Source organism: Protopterus annectens, chromosome 8.part0, assembly GCF_019279795.1.
Source record: "Protopterus annectens isolate FY-2018-M chromosome 8.part0, PAN1.0, whole genome shotgun sequence".
Taxonomy (NCBI): domain Eukaryota; kingdom Metazoa; phylum Chordata; order Ceratodontiformes; family Protopteridae; genus Protopterus; species Protopterus annectens.
In genome coordinates, this window is record NC_056741.1 from 1,926,989,779 (window position 1) to 1,927,005,513 (window position 15,735).

Sequence of the window (15,735 nt, forward strand, 5' to 3'; positions counted from 1 at the left end):
ACCTTTTAAAGGTTGCTAGGTGCCAAACCAGGAGGGATGTGTGTGTGTGTGTGTGTGTGTATGAGGGTTTGTATGATGTTAAGTGGATATCTGTGTGTGTGTGTAGGGATGTTTCTGAGTGAGAGAGTGTGCGTACGCAAGCTGGGGAGGTGACTGTAATATCTCTCAATATCCTCACTCAGGACTTTCAGACAAAGCCAAGGATAATGGGGGGAATCCTACCACCTCTCTCAGGCACTTCATCTCCATCACCTCTGTGTTCATCAATTACTCTGCCTGCACTGCTCAGGTTTCTGTTTCTGTACCATACAGAAGTACTGGTCACACCACTGTTTTGTACAACTTACTTTACAGCTTCTTTGGCATTCCTTTGTCATACAGTACACCTGACAATCTGTGCCAGTTGGCTTCAGACCCTCTGATTCCAGACTTGACCTCCTAAGTAAGACCTCCCTTCTCCTCAGCAACACCTTTCAGACATTTGAAGCTGTTAACCTGTTCCACTTTCCCTTCTATCTCAATTTTCTGCCTCTTCTGATTTTCTCCATTTGTTGACATTACATCAGTCTTATCTGTACTCAGTTTCATCCCGTGTGCCTTCACTTTGTATTCCATTCCCTATCATGTGCTGAAGTTCTTGCTCAGTCTGCCTGTAATTCTACATTGTCTGCTTACATGAACTTTATTGATCTGTCCCCTCTGACCAGTTTGCTAATGTACTCAGTCACCAGTCTGAACAGCAGTGGGCTCAAAGATTAACCCTGATGCACACCTACTGCCACTGGGAATTAATTTGTGAGGTTTGTACTTGAGTCATTTGGTCCTTGTACATAGCTTGCAATAATTCTACCAATGTTTCTGGGACTTTGACCTACTGCAGTATTGCCCAAATCAGTTTTCTTGGGACTATGTCATATGCTTTCTCCAGGTCTAGGAATGAACAGTTGGACTCTTTCTTAATATCTAGCTTCTACTGAAGTGTCTGTCTCACTGCAAACATTGGGTCAGTTGTGCTGCATCCTGATATGAATCCTAACTGCTCATCTCCCATGTTACTTTCTACTACTCTCAATATCTGATTATCAGTCACCCTCTCCAAAACTTTCTTGCAATGTTGCAGGGCTTTCATACCTCTGAGCTGCCCACAGTTGTGAATGTCCTCTTTGTTATTGAACACTGGCACTATTATGCTTATTCTCCAGTTATCTGTAATATGCATCTCTCTCCCTACAGCTTTAAGCACCCTCAGGAGCCATTTCTGCCCATTCCACCCAACATATTTATCAAAGCTTTGTGACCTCATCAGAGCCTGCTGCTTTCCCTGACTTCATTTTCCTTAGTGCTATTCTTACTTCTTCTATGGTGGGCTCCTCCTCTTCTCTCATTGTAGGCTGTGTCTGGGGCAGTACAACTTCTGTGGGATTTTCTTCATTTGGAAGCTGCTGTAAATACTCCTTCCATCATCCTTTTATGTCCTATGGACTGGTGATTAGGTTGTTCCTGCCATCCCTTATGAAGGATGTCTGATAAATATCCTCTTCATCTTTCTGACCTTGTCTTACAAACTGATATATTTTCTTTGTACGATCTACTGAGTCACTTTCCAGAAGCTGGTAGAGTGCCTCTTATGCCTTGTTCTTTGCTATTGCAACTCCTTTCTTAGCCTCTTTGTTAGCCACCGAGTATTCCTTCGTAGCCTGGTCCATCTTTTCTTTCTCCCACTTTTTCCTGCACTCCTTTCTTTTGACAACTTCCCGGATATTTGCATTCTGCCACCAACTTTCCTTGTGTACCTTATTTCCATATCTGGCTCAGCCGCATATCTTTTCTGTAGTCCTCACACATGCTATTTTGAGGTGCTGTCATTCTTGTTCAACTCTACCTATTTCCTCTTCTTGGGATGCTAGGGCCTTGAGTAATTCCTTGAACTGTTGTGCTTTCTCTCCAGTCAACTTACAAGTCTTCAGCCTGGTATCTGTTGACCTTAGAGCCTTCTCTGACCACTGCTTGCAGCTGATTGTGGCAACAAGTGGTTTATGTGCCCACTGGGCTTTGTGCTCACTGAATGGTGCACAGCAACAGTTATCCCACACCACAAAGAAGGAGCCACCATGGACCCCGGGAACTACTGCCCCATCAGCCTGACGAGCCTGGTCTGCAAGGCTATGGAACGCATCATCATGGAACTTATAAACAATGACATTGGTAATCTCCAAACTCTGGACCCTACCCAGTTCGGGTTTGTAAAAGGCAGATCATGTCTCCTAAACCTGATGGACTTCTTTGAAGTGGTCACCAAAGCTGTAGATGAGGGTAAGGTGGTTCACACAGCCTATCTAGATTGTGCCAAGGCTTTCACCACCATCCCCCACTCTGGAATTATAGATAAATTCACTAAACTAGGTATAAATCCCTATGTCACAAGATGGGTTGCCAAATGGCTCACTGACAGAACCCACACTGTGAAAGTAGCAGACTCTAAATCCAACTTCAGACCAGTGACAAGTGGAGTACCACAGGGTTCAGTCCTAGGTTGTCTCCTGTTTGGTATCTACTTCTCGGAAGTACAGGCTAACACAAAAGGTCTTTGGCTAACAAAGTTCACAGATGACTGCTAACTAGGAGCCATAATCAAAACTCCTAACGATGTGTACATCCTACAAAAGGGCCTCACTGAGACAGATGCCTGGTGTCAAAGCCATGGCCTAAAGCTCAATGCCAAAAAGTGCATTGCCATCCCTTTTGGTAAAAACTCTGTACCCATGAACTACCACATAGGCATAGTCTACTTAACACCGAAAGTGTGATAAGAGACCTTGGGACACAGGTGGACAGTAGTCTCTCCTTTGATAATCACATCGCCACAGTAGTCAGGAAATCTTTCTACATGGCACACCTCATCACAAAAGGTTTCTCATCCAGCAAAAAAGGTCATTGTTCCCCTCTACTCATCACTCATTAGACCCATTATAGAGTACAACGCCCCTTTTGGTATGTACCTCACAAGACATCTGCAACAACTGGAAAGGCCACAGAAATACCTCACAAAGAGGATCACTGGCCTCAAACAGATGTCCTACGCAGACCATCTCAAAAAACTCCAGTTTTACTCTGTCACATATCGTCTACTCAGAGGCGATCTCTGCCTAACATACAAAGCTATGTCAAACCCAGAGCTGTTGGACATGCTCCACTTAAAGAAATCCCAATCCCTCCAAGCTACATGCTCTAGGGACCTAAACCTTGTCACCACAATAAACAAAATATGCTGGAGGGACAGATTCCTGTCCCAGAGACTTCCCATACTCTGGAACAAACTACCTATCTATATCAAACAAAGCTCCTCATTAGCACTCTTCAAGAAAAATCTTGATGATTGGTTTGGAGATAGGAATTTCTCCCCAGGGATCACTTCTGTGGCTCTGCTTGACAGGGGCACAGGAAAATAATTTTCTTGGGTGGCAAAAGCCAGGGTACCATTTGGCTAGGCTTATATAGGAACTAGGGCCAATAGCCTAGTTCCTACCTATGAACCTATGTTGTGGCCCGACTGTTTTACTAGGGATAACTTTGCAAACCCTGATTCTATCCCAGTGTCCTTTCCTTACAAGGAGGAAATCTACCTGAGTTGCATGTTGGACACTCTTGTATGTGATCTTGTGACTGTATCTCTTTCTGAACCATGTGTTGGCTACTAAAAAGCAATTTGCCAGACAGAAGCCTAGAATGGGCTCTCTTTCTTCTTTATTCCTGTTGCCCTATCTATGTGGACCCAGGCAGTCCTCATATTATGTTTTGTTTGTCCTGATATGTGCATTCATGTTGCCCTGCCTTATCTAGTATATCCTGCAACTGCTGTCTGAATGCACTCACTATCACAACCCTGCTGTGGGGCATAGGCTGAGATTATGAATACTATCCTATTTTTTAGGCTGTAGTCTGATTGCCATGAGTCATCACTAATTCTGATGACATCCCTCACTATCTTATTAAGCTTTTCCCTTACCACAATTCCCATACCATTTCTAGCCCATCCTCTTGTTCAATAGTAGACTTTGGATCCCAAGCTAAGTGGCTTTTCTGAACTGCCCTTCCATCTTGTCTTCTGGATACAGAGGATGTCCAGCCTACTTACCATCATGTCTTCCACTTCCAAGTGGCATCTTGTCGGTGAACCTACATTGAATGTAGCAGTTCTTAGTTCATGTTTGGCAGATTGATGTCCATCTTTCGTTCAACAGAGCTATCCCAGGTAACCCGAGCTAGGCAACTGGACACCAGCTGGCCAGTTGGTTATTGACCCAGGGCTGCTAGGCTTTATTTATGGAGAACACACACTAGACAGTAGGGGCACATACACCTACACCCCTCCCACCATCAGCATGGGTCCCTGGCATAGGTCAGGGTAGGCTGGGTGCTCGACCCACTTATCACCAGCAAATATACATGCCCATTTGGCAACATTGGTCAACATGACCAATTCAGCTAGAGCCATATTTTTACACTGTCAAATGGCTAGCCCAGCCATGACATGCAATTTGTGATCCATGTTCTCCTATGTTGAGGATAATGCTCACCACAGTAGATGCCAAAGAGGTTGGTCTATACAACTATTCCCCCCTTTAAGGTACCATCTAGAGTCTGTGCTGCTGTCCACAGCTCCATTCTTGGGTGAATATGAGATAGATACATTAGGGACATTCTACAGAGTTGTGGACAGTTGAGAGGTATACAACCTGTGCCAAGGTGGTGCACAGGCAGCCCGAGAATACAACCATCACAAAGAACTTTTAGCACCAGTTTTAAAACTGAGGAATTCAGAGACATGCAAATTCACCGATAATGAGGTCTTTCTCATTGTAGATAAACTTGCCTCTGTATTGCATTTTCCACAACTGAGTAAACTGCAACTTTTGCCTGAATACCAGACAGAGTTTATTTATTTATTATTTATTTATTGTCCACTGGGCCAAGCAGAGCCCATTTTCAGTGGAGTCCCCAGTTCATTTTCTGGGACATCCTATGAGTAATGGCTGGTTAAATGATTTGCCTAGAGTCATATAGCATATCACAAATTGCATGCCATGGCAGGGCTAGCCATTTGAGAGTGTAAAACAGAGCTGAGTATATTTTTTTGTTTTTATAGTTTATACTATTAGTGGTTGTTCAAATCTCTGCTGAAACTGTCTTCCCACCCCCCAACCCCATTTTCTGCCTTGTCTTCAGATGATATAACTGTTTTTTATAGCTTGTGTGTTACCTAACTCAAGGTTCCCTTAATTTGACCTGTTAATAACAGCCTGCATTTAAATTGGAACCTGTGTTCTGAGAGTCAGCCTTACAGGACTATCTGCAAATATACAGAGCTGAGTATAGTTTTCTTTATTATAGAGTTTAATTGTTGCTTATATATCTGCTGTCTCACTGTTCTGAGAGTCTGATCTGCAAATATACAGAGCTGAGTATATTTTTTTGGTTTTATAGTTTATACTATTAGTGGTTGCTCAAATCTCTGCTGAAACTGTCTTCCCACCCCCACCCCTATTTTCTGCCTTGTCTTCAGCTGATATAACTGTTTTTAGAGCTTGTGTGTTACCTAACTCAAAGTTCCCTTAATTTGACCTGTTAATAACAGCCTGCATTTAAATTGGAACCTGTGTTCTGAGAGACAGCCTTACAAGACTATCTGCAAATATACAGAGCTGAGTATAGTTTTCTTTATTATAGAGTTTAATTGTTGCTTAGGTATCTGTTGTCTCACTGTTCTGAGAGTCTGATCTGCAAATATACAGAGCTGAGTATATTTTTTTTGGTTTTATAGTTTATACTATTAGTGGTTGCTCAAATCTCTGCTGAAACTGTCTTCCCCACCCCCCCTCCCTGTTTTTGGTTTGTAGTTTAAATTTGGTGGCTTTTGCAGTGCCTGCCCCACTGTAGATTTGATCTAGGACAATCCCCCAGTCCCATCTCTTTACCGCATTCTACCTAATAAACCCTTTCTGCACTTGCTTTTAGTCCTTTTTAATTTAATTGCATTTTTCAAACTGTGTGTGGTCTAATATTGCTATATACTCAAGTGTGCTAGCTTGCACTGCATGTGAATTGTTTTTACTACTGTTTTTGCTACTTTTCTGTAAAAAAAAAAAAAAACTGTAAGCCTGTTCCTACCTTTCCTGTAACTAGTGTTCCAGATACAGAGTTGCTGTATCCAGGACTGTTTGTAAGCTTCTGAGCCCCCCAAGCCTTTTTGTGTTGGAGGGAAGCCTTCTAGCTTATCAGTGGGAGTGGTAAGCATTAGGTAACCTGTCTACCACATAAGGCGTGGTTCTGGCCCAGAATTTGTAATTATTGGCCATTTGGGCAATCTTCCATCTCTCTCAACTTTCTGATTTGAAAGCTTGCATTTGCACTTGTTTCTGTCCTGTAACTCGTCTAGCGCAGATACAGATTCTTAGTTTTAGCACTTAAATTTGCTTATTCATACTCTGCACTTGTTCAGAACTTGTAAGCACTAAATAAGCTACTAATTACTATAGCACTCAGTCTTCCTCATTACCTAAAGGAAAACAGTTTTTGTACTTACTTTTCCCACTGGCGTTGAGAAAAACAGCTCTTGTACTCACTTTCCTCACTTAACTAGAGGAAAATAGTTTTTTATTCAGGCATGTCCAAGGGTCAGCTCCCAGTGTTCTCTCCTGTCTATCTGATGAATTTGGGCATCTTGAGGCAATGTAGAAATTGCCTCATGTACACAGACAACCCTCTCCTCCTACCACCCAACACTACAACCTGTGAAAGATACACATCTATCCAAACTGGAGGTAAAGCTCTCACCAACCAAGACTGAACCTGACAGTCATGAGGAGAAGGTAAACATTTGCATCACACCACACTCATCACATAGTCTCACTACGTTTACACCACCAAAATCCACACATAGAAACTCAAAAACATTCGCGGAGACTCTCAATAATAATCTGCCTAAGCAACAGAGACCTCCAAAGCAGAAACGCAAGCAACCTCCATCCCCCAACACAACCCAAATGACACATAGCCCACAGATTCAGTGTGCCACTCAAACACAGCCAATAAGGCAAAACAACATACCCAACACACTAGTCATAGGTGACTCTATAGTCAGGCACACTGATGTCCCACTCACCAGGCTAAACAAGGAGAAGGTTACTGTCAGCTGCCTGTCGGGTGCCAGGATCCGCCACATAACCCACACACTCAGGTCACTCCACAACAAGTACAAATATGACTCTGTCATTGTCCATGTTGGTGTGAATGACCTGAGACGTACCTCCCTGGACTACATGAAAAGAGTCATGGAAGAGCTCTGCGATCTTGTAGCCCAGGCAGGTATGACCCTAGCCCTGAGCAGCATTCTGCCATCGCCCAGAATGATACTGCAGTACAAGGACAAAATGATTTCAACAATTGGCTAAGCTTCTGGTGTCATTCAAAGGGGGATCCAGTATCTGTCTGCTTGGGATGACATAGTTGACAGACCACGATGCTTTGCCACAGAAGGCCTGCACCTGTCACCCCTAGGATTCCGGATACTGGCTAAGGCACTTGCTGCTCCTATAGTGCCTTTTTTAGGCAGGGTTCAAGTAACAAATTCACCACCATACCAGGAACAGGCAAGCAAAAACTGAGGGTAATGCTACTCAATGCTAGAAGTCTAAATTTCAAAATGCACTCACTCGAGGCACTCCTTAAAATGGAGAACATCGATATCTGTGCAGTGACTAAGACCTGGTTCAAGGCTCCAGAGAGCACCCCTGCACTACCAGGCTACAACTCATACCACACTTTTCGGCCATCTAACCTGGACCGAAACACCAAAGGTGGGGGTGTGTCCATATTCATTAAGGATATCCACACCTCCAGGCTAGTTGCTCAGCATAATGCATCCGAGGTTATCCAAGTGTAACTAACTCTTGGCAAAACTGCAATCCAAATTGTAGCTTGCTACAGATCCCCCACCATGCCCCAGGATTCCCACTCCTCTTTTCTTGATGTACTGGAAAATATTAGGGTTCAACCAAACACCCTAATAATGGGTGACTTCAACTACCCCACCATTAACTGGGAAAACTACTCATGTACTAACTCCTTAGCGCAACACTTTCTGGAATTCATAAACTCCAATGCCCTAGATCAACTTATCCACACCCCCACCAGGGGCAACAATATCCTAGACCTAGTCATTACCAACTTGAGTGATCGGTGTTCCACACTTGAAGTCAACTACTCGTTGGTCTGATCCAACTATAAGCTAATCACCCTTGATATCAACATCCCACCCCGACCCCCCATTAAGGAATCCACAGTAAGACATTTCTCCAAAGCCAACTTTATGCTTCTTAAGACAGAAGTAGTGAACTTCATGACACCCATGCAGATGGACAATACAGTTACAACTGCTGAATCCTACACAAATGTGCTCTGTAAGCACCTACATGAGTGCATGGATCGTGCTATCCCAAACAGAACCAAGACGCTATCCTCCAAAAAAAGGAAGCTAATCTGGTGGTCCCCTGCCATAAACAAACTGTACAACAGAAGGAAGAAACTGTTACAAAAGAGAGTAAAATCCCATGAGTGGAGCAGCTCCCTGGTCAGCCTCAGTAAGAAGCTGAGATCCCTTATAAGATCCTCCAAAGCTAGCTACAAAAATAAAATTGCCACTAATTCCAAGGACAACCACAAAGCATTCTATAGCTATGTCAAGAATCTCAATGGCAACACCCAGATCTGCTCTGAGTTACAGCACAAAGGCATGAAAATTACAGAACCAACTGATATTGCCAACATCCTGGCAGATAGGTTCAGTGCTAACTTTACCCCCACCCCTCACCCCCTAAAGGGCCCATATCTATACAGGAAGACTGCAGAGTCCCTGTAATCACAACTACGCAGGTGAAAGCTGCACTCTCTAAAGCCAAAAACACAGCATCCATGGGACCGGACAACATCCCAGGCTGCGTTTTACACGAACTTCAGAATGAACTGGCTCCCCACTTAAGCACCATGTTCAATAATAGCCTCGCATCAGGTTTTGTGCCCACTGAATGGTGCACAGCAACAGTTATCCCACTCCACAAAGGGGGAGCCACCACTGATCCCGGGAACTATAGACCTATTAGCCTGACGAGCCTGATCTGCAAAGCCATGGAACGTATCATCATGGAACTCATAAACAAAGACATTGGTAACCTCCAAACTCTGGATCCCACCCAGTTCGGGTTTGTGAAAGGCAGATCATGCCTCCTGAACCTGATCGACTTCTTTGAGGCAGTCACCAAAGCCGTAGATGAGGGTAAAGTGGTTCACACAGCCTATCTTGACCTCGCCAAGGCTTTCAACACCATCCCCCATTCTGGAATTATAGCTAAACTCAATAAACTAGGCATAAATCCCTACGTCACAAGATGGGTTGCCAACTGGCTCACTGACAGAGCCCACACTGTAAAAGTTGCAGACTCCAAATCTGACCTCAAACCAGTGACAAGTGGAGTACCACAGGGATCCGTCCTGGGACCACTCCTGTTTGGTATCTACTTCTCTGAAGTACAGGCTAACATAGAAGGTCTCTGGCTAATGAAGTTCACAGATGACTGCAAACTAGGAGCCATAGTCAAGTCCCCAAATGATGTGAACATCCTACAGAACGGCTTCTCTGAGACAGATGCCTGGTGTCAGAGCCATGGCCTCAAGCTCAATGCCAAAAAGTTCAGTGTCATCCCCTTTAGTAAAAACTCTGTACCCATGAAATACCACATAGGCAGCAATCTACTTAACACCGAATGCGTGATAAGAGACCTTGGGACCCAGGTGGACAGTAGTCTCTCCTTTGATAGTCACATCACCACAGTACTCAGGAAGTCCTTCTACGTGGTACACCTCATCAAAAAAGGGTTCTCATCCAGGAAAAAAGAAGTCATCGTTACCCTCTACTCATCACTCATTAGACCCATTATAGAGTACAACACCCCTTTTGGAAAGTACCTCACAAGACATCTGCAGCAGCTGGAAAGGCCACAGAAGTACCTCACAAAGAGGATTACGACTCAAACAAATGCCCTACACTGACCGCCTCAAAAAACTCCAGCTTTACTCCGTAGCATATCGCCTACTCAGAGGTGATCTCTGCCTAACATATAAAGCTATGTCAAACTCAGAGCTGTTGGACATGCTACACCTAAAGAAATCCCAATCCCTCCGAGCTACACGCTCTAGGGACCTAAATCTTGTCACCACAATAAACAGGACATGCTGGAGGGATAGATTCCTATCCCAGAGACTTCTCATACTCTGGAACAGGCTACCCATCTATGTCAAGCAAAGTTCTTCATTAGCACTCTTCAAGAAAAATATTGATGAGTGGATGGGAAATAGGAAATACACATCGGGGATCACTTCTGTGTCTCTGCTCATCAGTTGCACAGGAAAATAACTTTCTTGGGTGGCGTAAGCCAGGGAACCTTGTTGGCTAGGCTTCCATAGGCACTTGGGCCGAAAGCCTAGTACCTACCTATGAACCTATGAACCAAATGGAAGTTGTAGGGATCAAACCCATGACAGGTCTCTACTCTAAAAATAGTGTAGCATTTAATTTATTCTCCTCATATTGCAGCCTTCTTCATCATTGAATTGAGCCAGGCTGCAATATGAGTACTGTAGTGTTGTGCAAAGTGAAACAGTCATGAAATATTTTTGTGTTTTGATAAATTTGTTCACAGGGTATAGAGTAATGATGCAAGGCTGTAAACAAAGGCACTTAAGACTTTCTTGTTTCTTTTTTTTTAAGTTGCTGCTCAAAAGCAAAGAACACTTAATCCTAAACCCTTATGTCTAACTGCCAGTGGTAGCAACACCCATGAAAACTATCAGTGTCTACCTGCCAGTGGATATAATGCTCCCCAAAGCCATCACGAAGTATCAGATCCAGTTTTACATGTACCAGAAGGAGAGTTATTGTTGCAGGTAAGTCACCTTTTTTAATTTAATGCCCAGTTTGAATTGGGGGAAGACCCTTACAGATTTTGTTTGCTGATTAAGCTAAAGACTGTTTTTTCTGCATTAATCCTTCTAAAAGGCAGTTTATAAAAGTGTTGGATTCTATCTCTTGGTTTACTATTTATCGACTGTATTTCAGGTGCCACCTTTGAATGCACTATATATTATGGGAGGTGTGGGGTTTCTCCACCATCAGTACTAGTCTGCATCAGAGGCACCTGGAAAATATTCAAAAAGGAAGTAATGGTTTACTGCAGCTGTTGCAACTGTACTGATGGGCTGTGGGAATTTGCCGTAGATTATTCGGGTCTATATTAAATCAGTGAATGCTGATTTATCGACCCCATGTAAGCAAAAGATTACAATCCTGAACACTCGGAACAGAGATTTTTTTTCCCAGGGAAAAAAAAATTGCTGTTCCACAAAAAAAAAAAAATAAAAATAAAAACTTCAAAACATTACATAAAGTGGGGTCTTCACCCCCTACACCCCCCTATTTAAATATACCAACTCCGAGATCGCACTACAGTGATGAAAATGGCAAAGTAACAGAGGCGGCCAAGCGATTTCTTTCCCAGGGAAAGAAATCGCTTGTATGCCATTTCACTATATTGCTGTTTCATGATTTCAAGTTCGATCAAGACACATTCGAAGGATTGCATCTTCGATTATATAATAGGAACCCGATTATTTAGCGTGGGAATTCAGAACCAAGTCTTGTGCAATGGTTCATACTAAACTACTGAAATGAAGATTAACTTTGTGTACTTGTTGTTATATTTTTCTCCTTTTCTGAGTTTTCATACCAGCATGATGCATGCAATTGCTCATTTTTATGACAGCTTTTTTCCTGAGGCCAGTAAGACTGGCTGTCACAAAAAATGTGCATATATTCATTTCTTTAAGTACATTCAGGAACTGTTTGATTAAAGTCAACTAGCTGTCATTTCCTATTTTTAAATTCTTTGACTACCACTGCTTTCCAATTGATGCAGCTGTAGCTGCTGTGCCCAGATGTTTGATTATTCATGCTATATCTTAAAATGAAGTGTTAGTGCAATTGATACAGCTGTAGCTGCTGTGGCCAGATGGTTGATGATTCATGCTGTATCTTAAAATAGAGTGTTAACAGTGCAATTGATGCAGTTGTAGCTGCTGTGGCCAGATGTTTGATGATTCATGCTGTATCTAAAATGGAGTGTTAACAGTGCAATTGAGCTATAGCTGCTGTGGCCAGATGTTTGATGATTCATGCTGTATCTTAAAATGAAGTGTTAGCAGTGCAATTGATCCAGCTGTAGCTGCTGTGGCCAGATGTTTGATGATTCATGCTGTATCTAAAATGTAGTGTTAACAGTGCAATTGATGCAGCTATAGCTGCTGTGGCCAGATGTTTGATGATTCATGCTGTATCTTAAAATGAAGTGTTAGCAGTGCAATTGATCCAGCTGTAGCAGCTGTGGCCAGATGTTTCATGATTCATGCTCTATCTTAACTTGAAGCGTTAACAGTGCTGTGCTGCATGTTACTGAGGTTGTTGCTGTTCCAGCACGCTAAGTGGATTTGTTTCTGTTTTGCTCTTGTTTCATCTGGGTTTGGATGGGATGGCAAATGAGTTATCTGGGACTGGATATTGCTGAGTGATAAGCACAGTTGGTATAATGGTTAAAGACTATGCCAACCATGGATAAGGTACAAGGTTCACACCTCACTTCTGCCCAATGCCTGTATGGAGTTTGCATGTTCACCCTGTGTCTCTGTGGGGTTCCTTCCATCTCCCAAATTGCTGGGTAATTCTACTAAGAATGAAGTCGTGAGCAGGAGCAGAGACTCGAGATGGTGCTTATTGGGGAAGAGTTGTATAGACCAACTACTTTAGGCATCAACTGTGGTGTACAGTGTTCTCTAGATTGAAGAACATGGATCACAGACTGCATGCCATGCCAGGACTAGCCACTTGATAGTGTAACAATTGGCCCTGGATGATTTAGTGTCGCCAAAAATGGGCATGGATATTTGCTAGTGATAAGTGGGTAGAGGATCTGACCTACTCCAATCTATGTCAGGTAGCCATGCTGGTTGAAGGAAATGTCTATGTTCTATTGGCCAGTATGCATCTGCCATAAAGCCCAGCAGCCCTGAGTCAATAAACTACTATCTGGCCAGTGTTCAGTTGCCCATCTTGGGTTACTGAATTAGCTCTGTTGAGTGAAAGCTGAATATAAAATGAATCAGTCTGCTAAACACATACTAAGGATTGCTACACTCAGTAAATGTTGACTGACAAGGTGTAGCTTGGAAGTGAATAACATGACGCTAAGGAAGAGACTGCACACCCTCTGTATCCACGAGACAAGATAGAAGGGCAGTGCAGCAGAGTCACTTGCCTTGAGATCCAGAGTCTACTATTCAGGGGGAGGGCAGACTAGAAATGTGGGAATTGTAGTGAAGGAGATCTTCAGAAGATAGTGAGGGATGTCATAAGAATTAGCTACAGACTCATGGCCAAAAGACTTCGGTGTAAGAAGAGGACAATATTCATAATCTCAGCTTATACCCCACAGCTGGATTGCGACAGTGAGGAAAAGAATGCAAAAAAGGTAGTATTTGCTGTACCTACTAAATAAAGCAGGACGACATGAGTTGATGTTGATAATGGGGGACCTGAATGCACTATTGGGATAGACAGAACAGAATATGAGGACTGCTTGGGTACACATAGGTGGCACAAGAAGAATAAAGAAGGAGAGACCATTCTAGACCTCTGTATGACAAATGGCTTGATGGTGACTAACACATGATTCAGCAAGAACGATAGTCAGAAGTTCATGTACAAGAGTGGCCAACATGCAACTCAGGCAAACTTCCTTCTAGTAAGAAAAGGGCAGTGATGTAGAGTCACTGATTGCAAAGTCATCCCCATTAAAACAGTCAGCCCACAGCGGTAATCACTTGTTGTAACAATTAGCTGCAAGCAGTGGTCAGATAAGATTCTAAGATTAACAGAATCTAGGTTGAAGACCTGGAGAGAAAGCACAATAATTCAAGGAAATACTCAGGGCTGTAACACCCCGAGAAGAAGAGGAAATAGATGGATTTAAAGAAGAATGGCAGCCAAAACACCATGTGTGAGGCCTACAGAACAAATATGCGACCAAGCCAGGTATGGAAATAAGGCACATAAGCAAAATTGATGGTGGAATGCAGATGTCCAGGAAAAAGGAGTGCAGGAAAAAGTGGGAGATAGAAAAGACAGACTAGGCTAATAAGGAATACTGTCTGACTAACAAAGATGCTAAGAGAGCAGTTACAATAGCAAAGAAAAAGGCATCAGGGAACTGTACCATCTGCTGGAAAGTGTCTTAGCAGTTGTCACAAAGAGACTATTTCAGGTTGCAAAGCAAAGACAGAATGATAAAGAAGACACTTTTCATAAGGGATGCTGGGAACAGCCTGCTGACCAGCCCACTTGACAGTAATGGCAACAGGAAGGAGTAGTTTCAGCAGTTCCTGAATGAAGAAAACCCTAAAGAAGCTGTACTGTCCCAGACACAGCCTACAATGAGAGAAGAAGAGGAGCCTATCCTAGAAGAAGAAGTAAGAACAGCACTAAGGAAAATAAAGCCAAGGAAAGCAGCAGGCTCAGATGAGGTCACAGCAGATATGATAAAGGTGCTGGGTGAGCTGGGGAGAAATTGCTCATGATGCTACTTAAAGCAGTAATGAGAGAAAGGTATATCCCAGATGACTGGAAAATAAGCATACTAGTGTCGTGTATACAAGAGCAAAGGGGACATCCATAACTGTGGGCAGTATAGAGGTATCAAACTCCTGTCATACTGTATGAAAGTGCCGGAGAGGGTGATTGAAAAATGAGCACCAAAAGTAGTAGAGAGTAAGATGGGAGCTGACGAGTTTGAATTCAGATCAGGATACAGCACAACCAATCCAATGTTTACAGTGAGACAGATATTGGAGAAGATGCTAGAGATGAGGAAAGAGTCAAACTGGGCATTTCTAAACTTGGAGAAAGCATATGACTAGGTTACAAGAAAGCTGATTTGGGCAGTTCTGTGATGGTTCCAAGTCCCAGAAACATTGGCAGAATTACTTCAGACTATGGACTCACACACTCAAGTACAAACAGTATTTGGTCTCACAGAGTGGTTTCCAGCAGTAGTGGGTGTGCATTGGGGTTCTGCTCTGAGCCCACTGCTGTTCATACAGGTTGGCAATGTTGCATTGCAGGCAGACTCTGAGCAAGAGCCTCACCAAATGAAAGAGGAATGAAATGCAAAACTGAAGGCACATGGGATGAAACTAAGCACAGATAAGACAGATGTAATGGCAGCAAAGGGGGAAATCAAAAGAACCTGAAAATTGAGATGGACAGGAAAACAGGGTAATAGTTTAACACCATCAAATATCTGGGAGGGGCGGCTGAAGAGGGATGAGGAGGTCAAAGCTAGAATCAGAGGGGTTGTAGCTAACTGACACAGAGTGTTGACAGAAAAATGACAAAGAAGATGAAAAGTAAGGTGTACAAAACAGTGGTGTGACCAGTACTACTGTATGGTACAGAAGGTACAGAAACCTGGGCAGTAAAGGCAGAGCAGTTAACTCATTACAGTTGGGTGACACCACCAGGTGTTTCTGCAGTTACATACTGATGACGCCTCTAATTGTCAAATATTGCTTGCTCAT

General features: G+C 43.1%; 1 protein-coding gene across 1 annotated transcript in view; it reads left to right on the forward strand.

The window, feature by feature from the left end:
• LOC122809729 (aryl hydrocarbon receptor-like) overlaps window positions 1-15,735 on the forward strand; it is a 639,036-nt gene that overhangs the window by 345,422 nt on the left and 277,879 nt on the right. Inside the window, exon 4 of the mRNA XM_044081435.1 lies at window positions 10,823-10,998. Within this exon, the coding sequence (XP_043937370.1) occupies window positions 10,823-10,998 (176 nt within the window). The remainder of the gene's footprint in view (window positions 1-10,822; window positions 10,999-15,735) is intronic.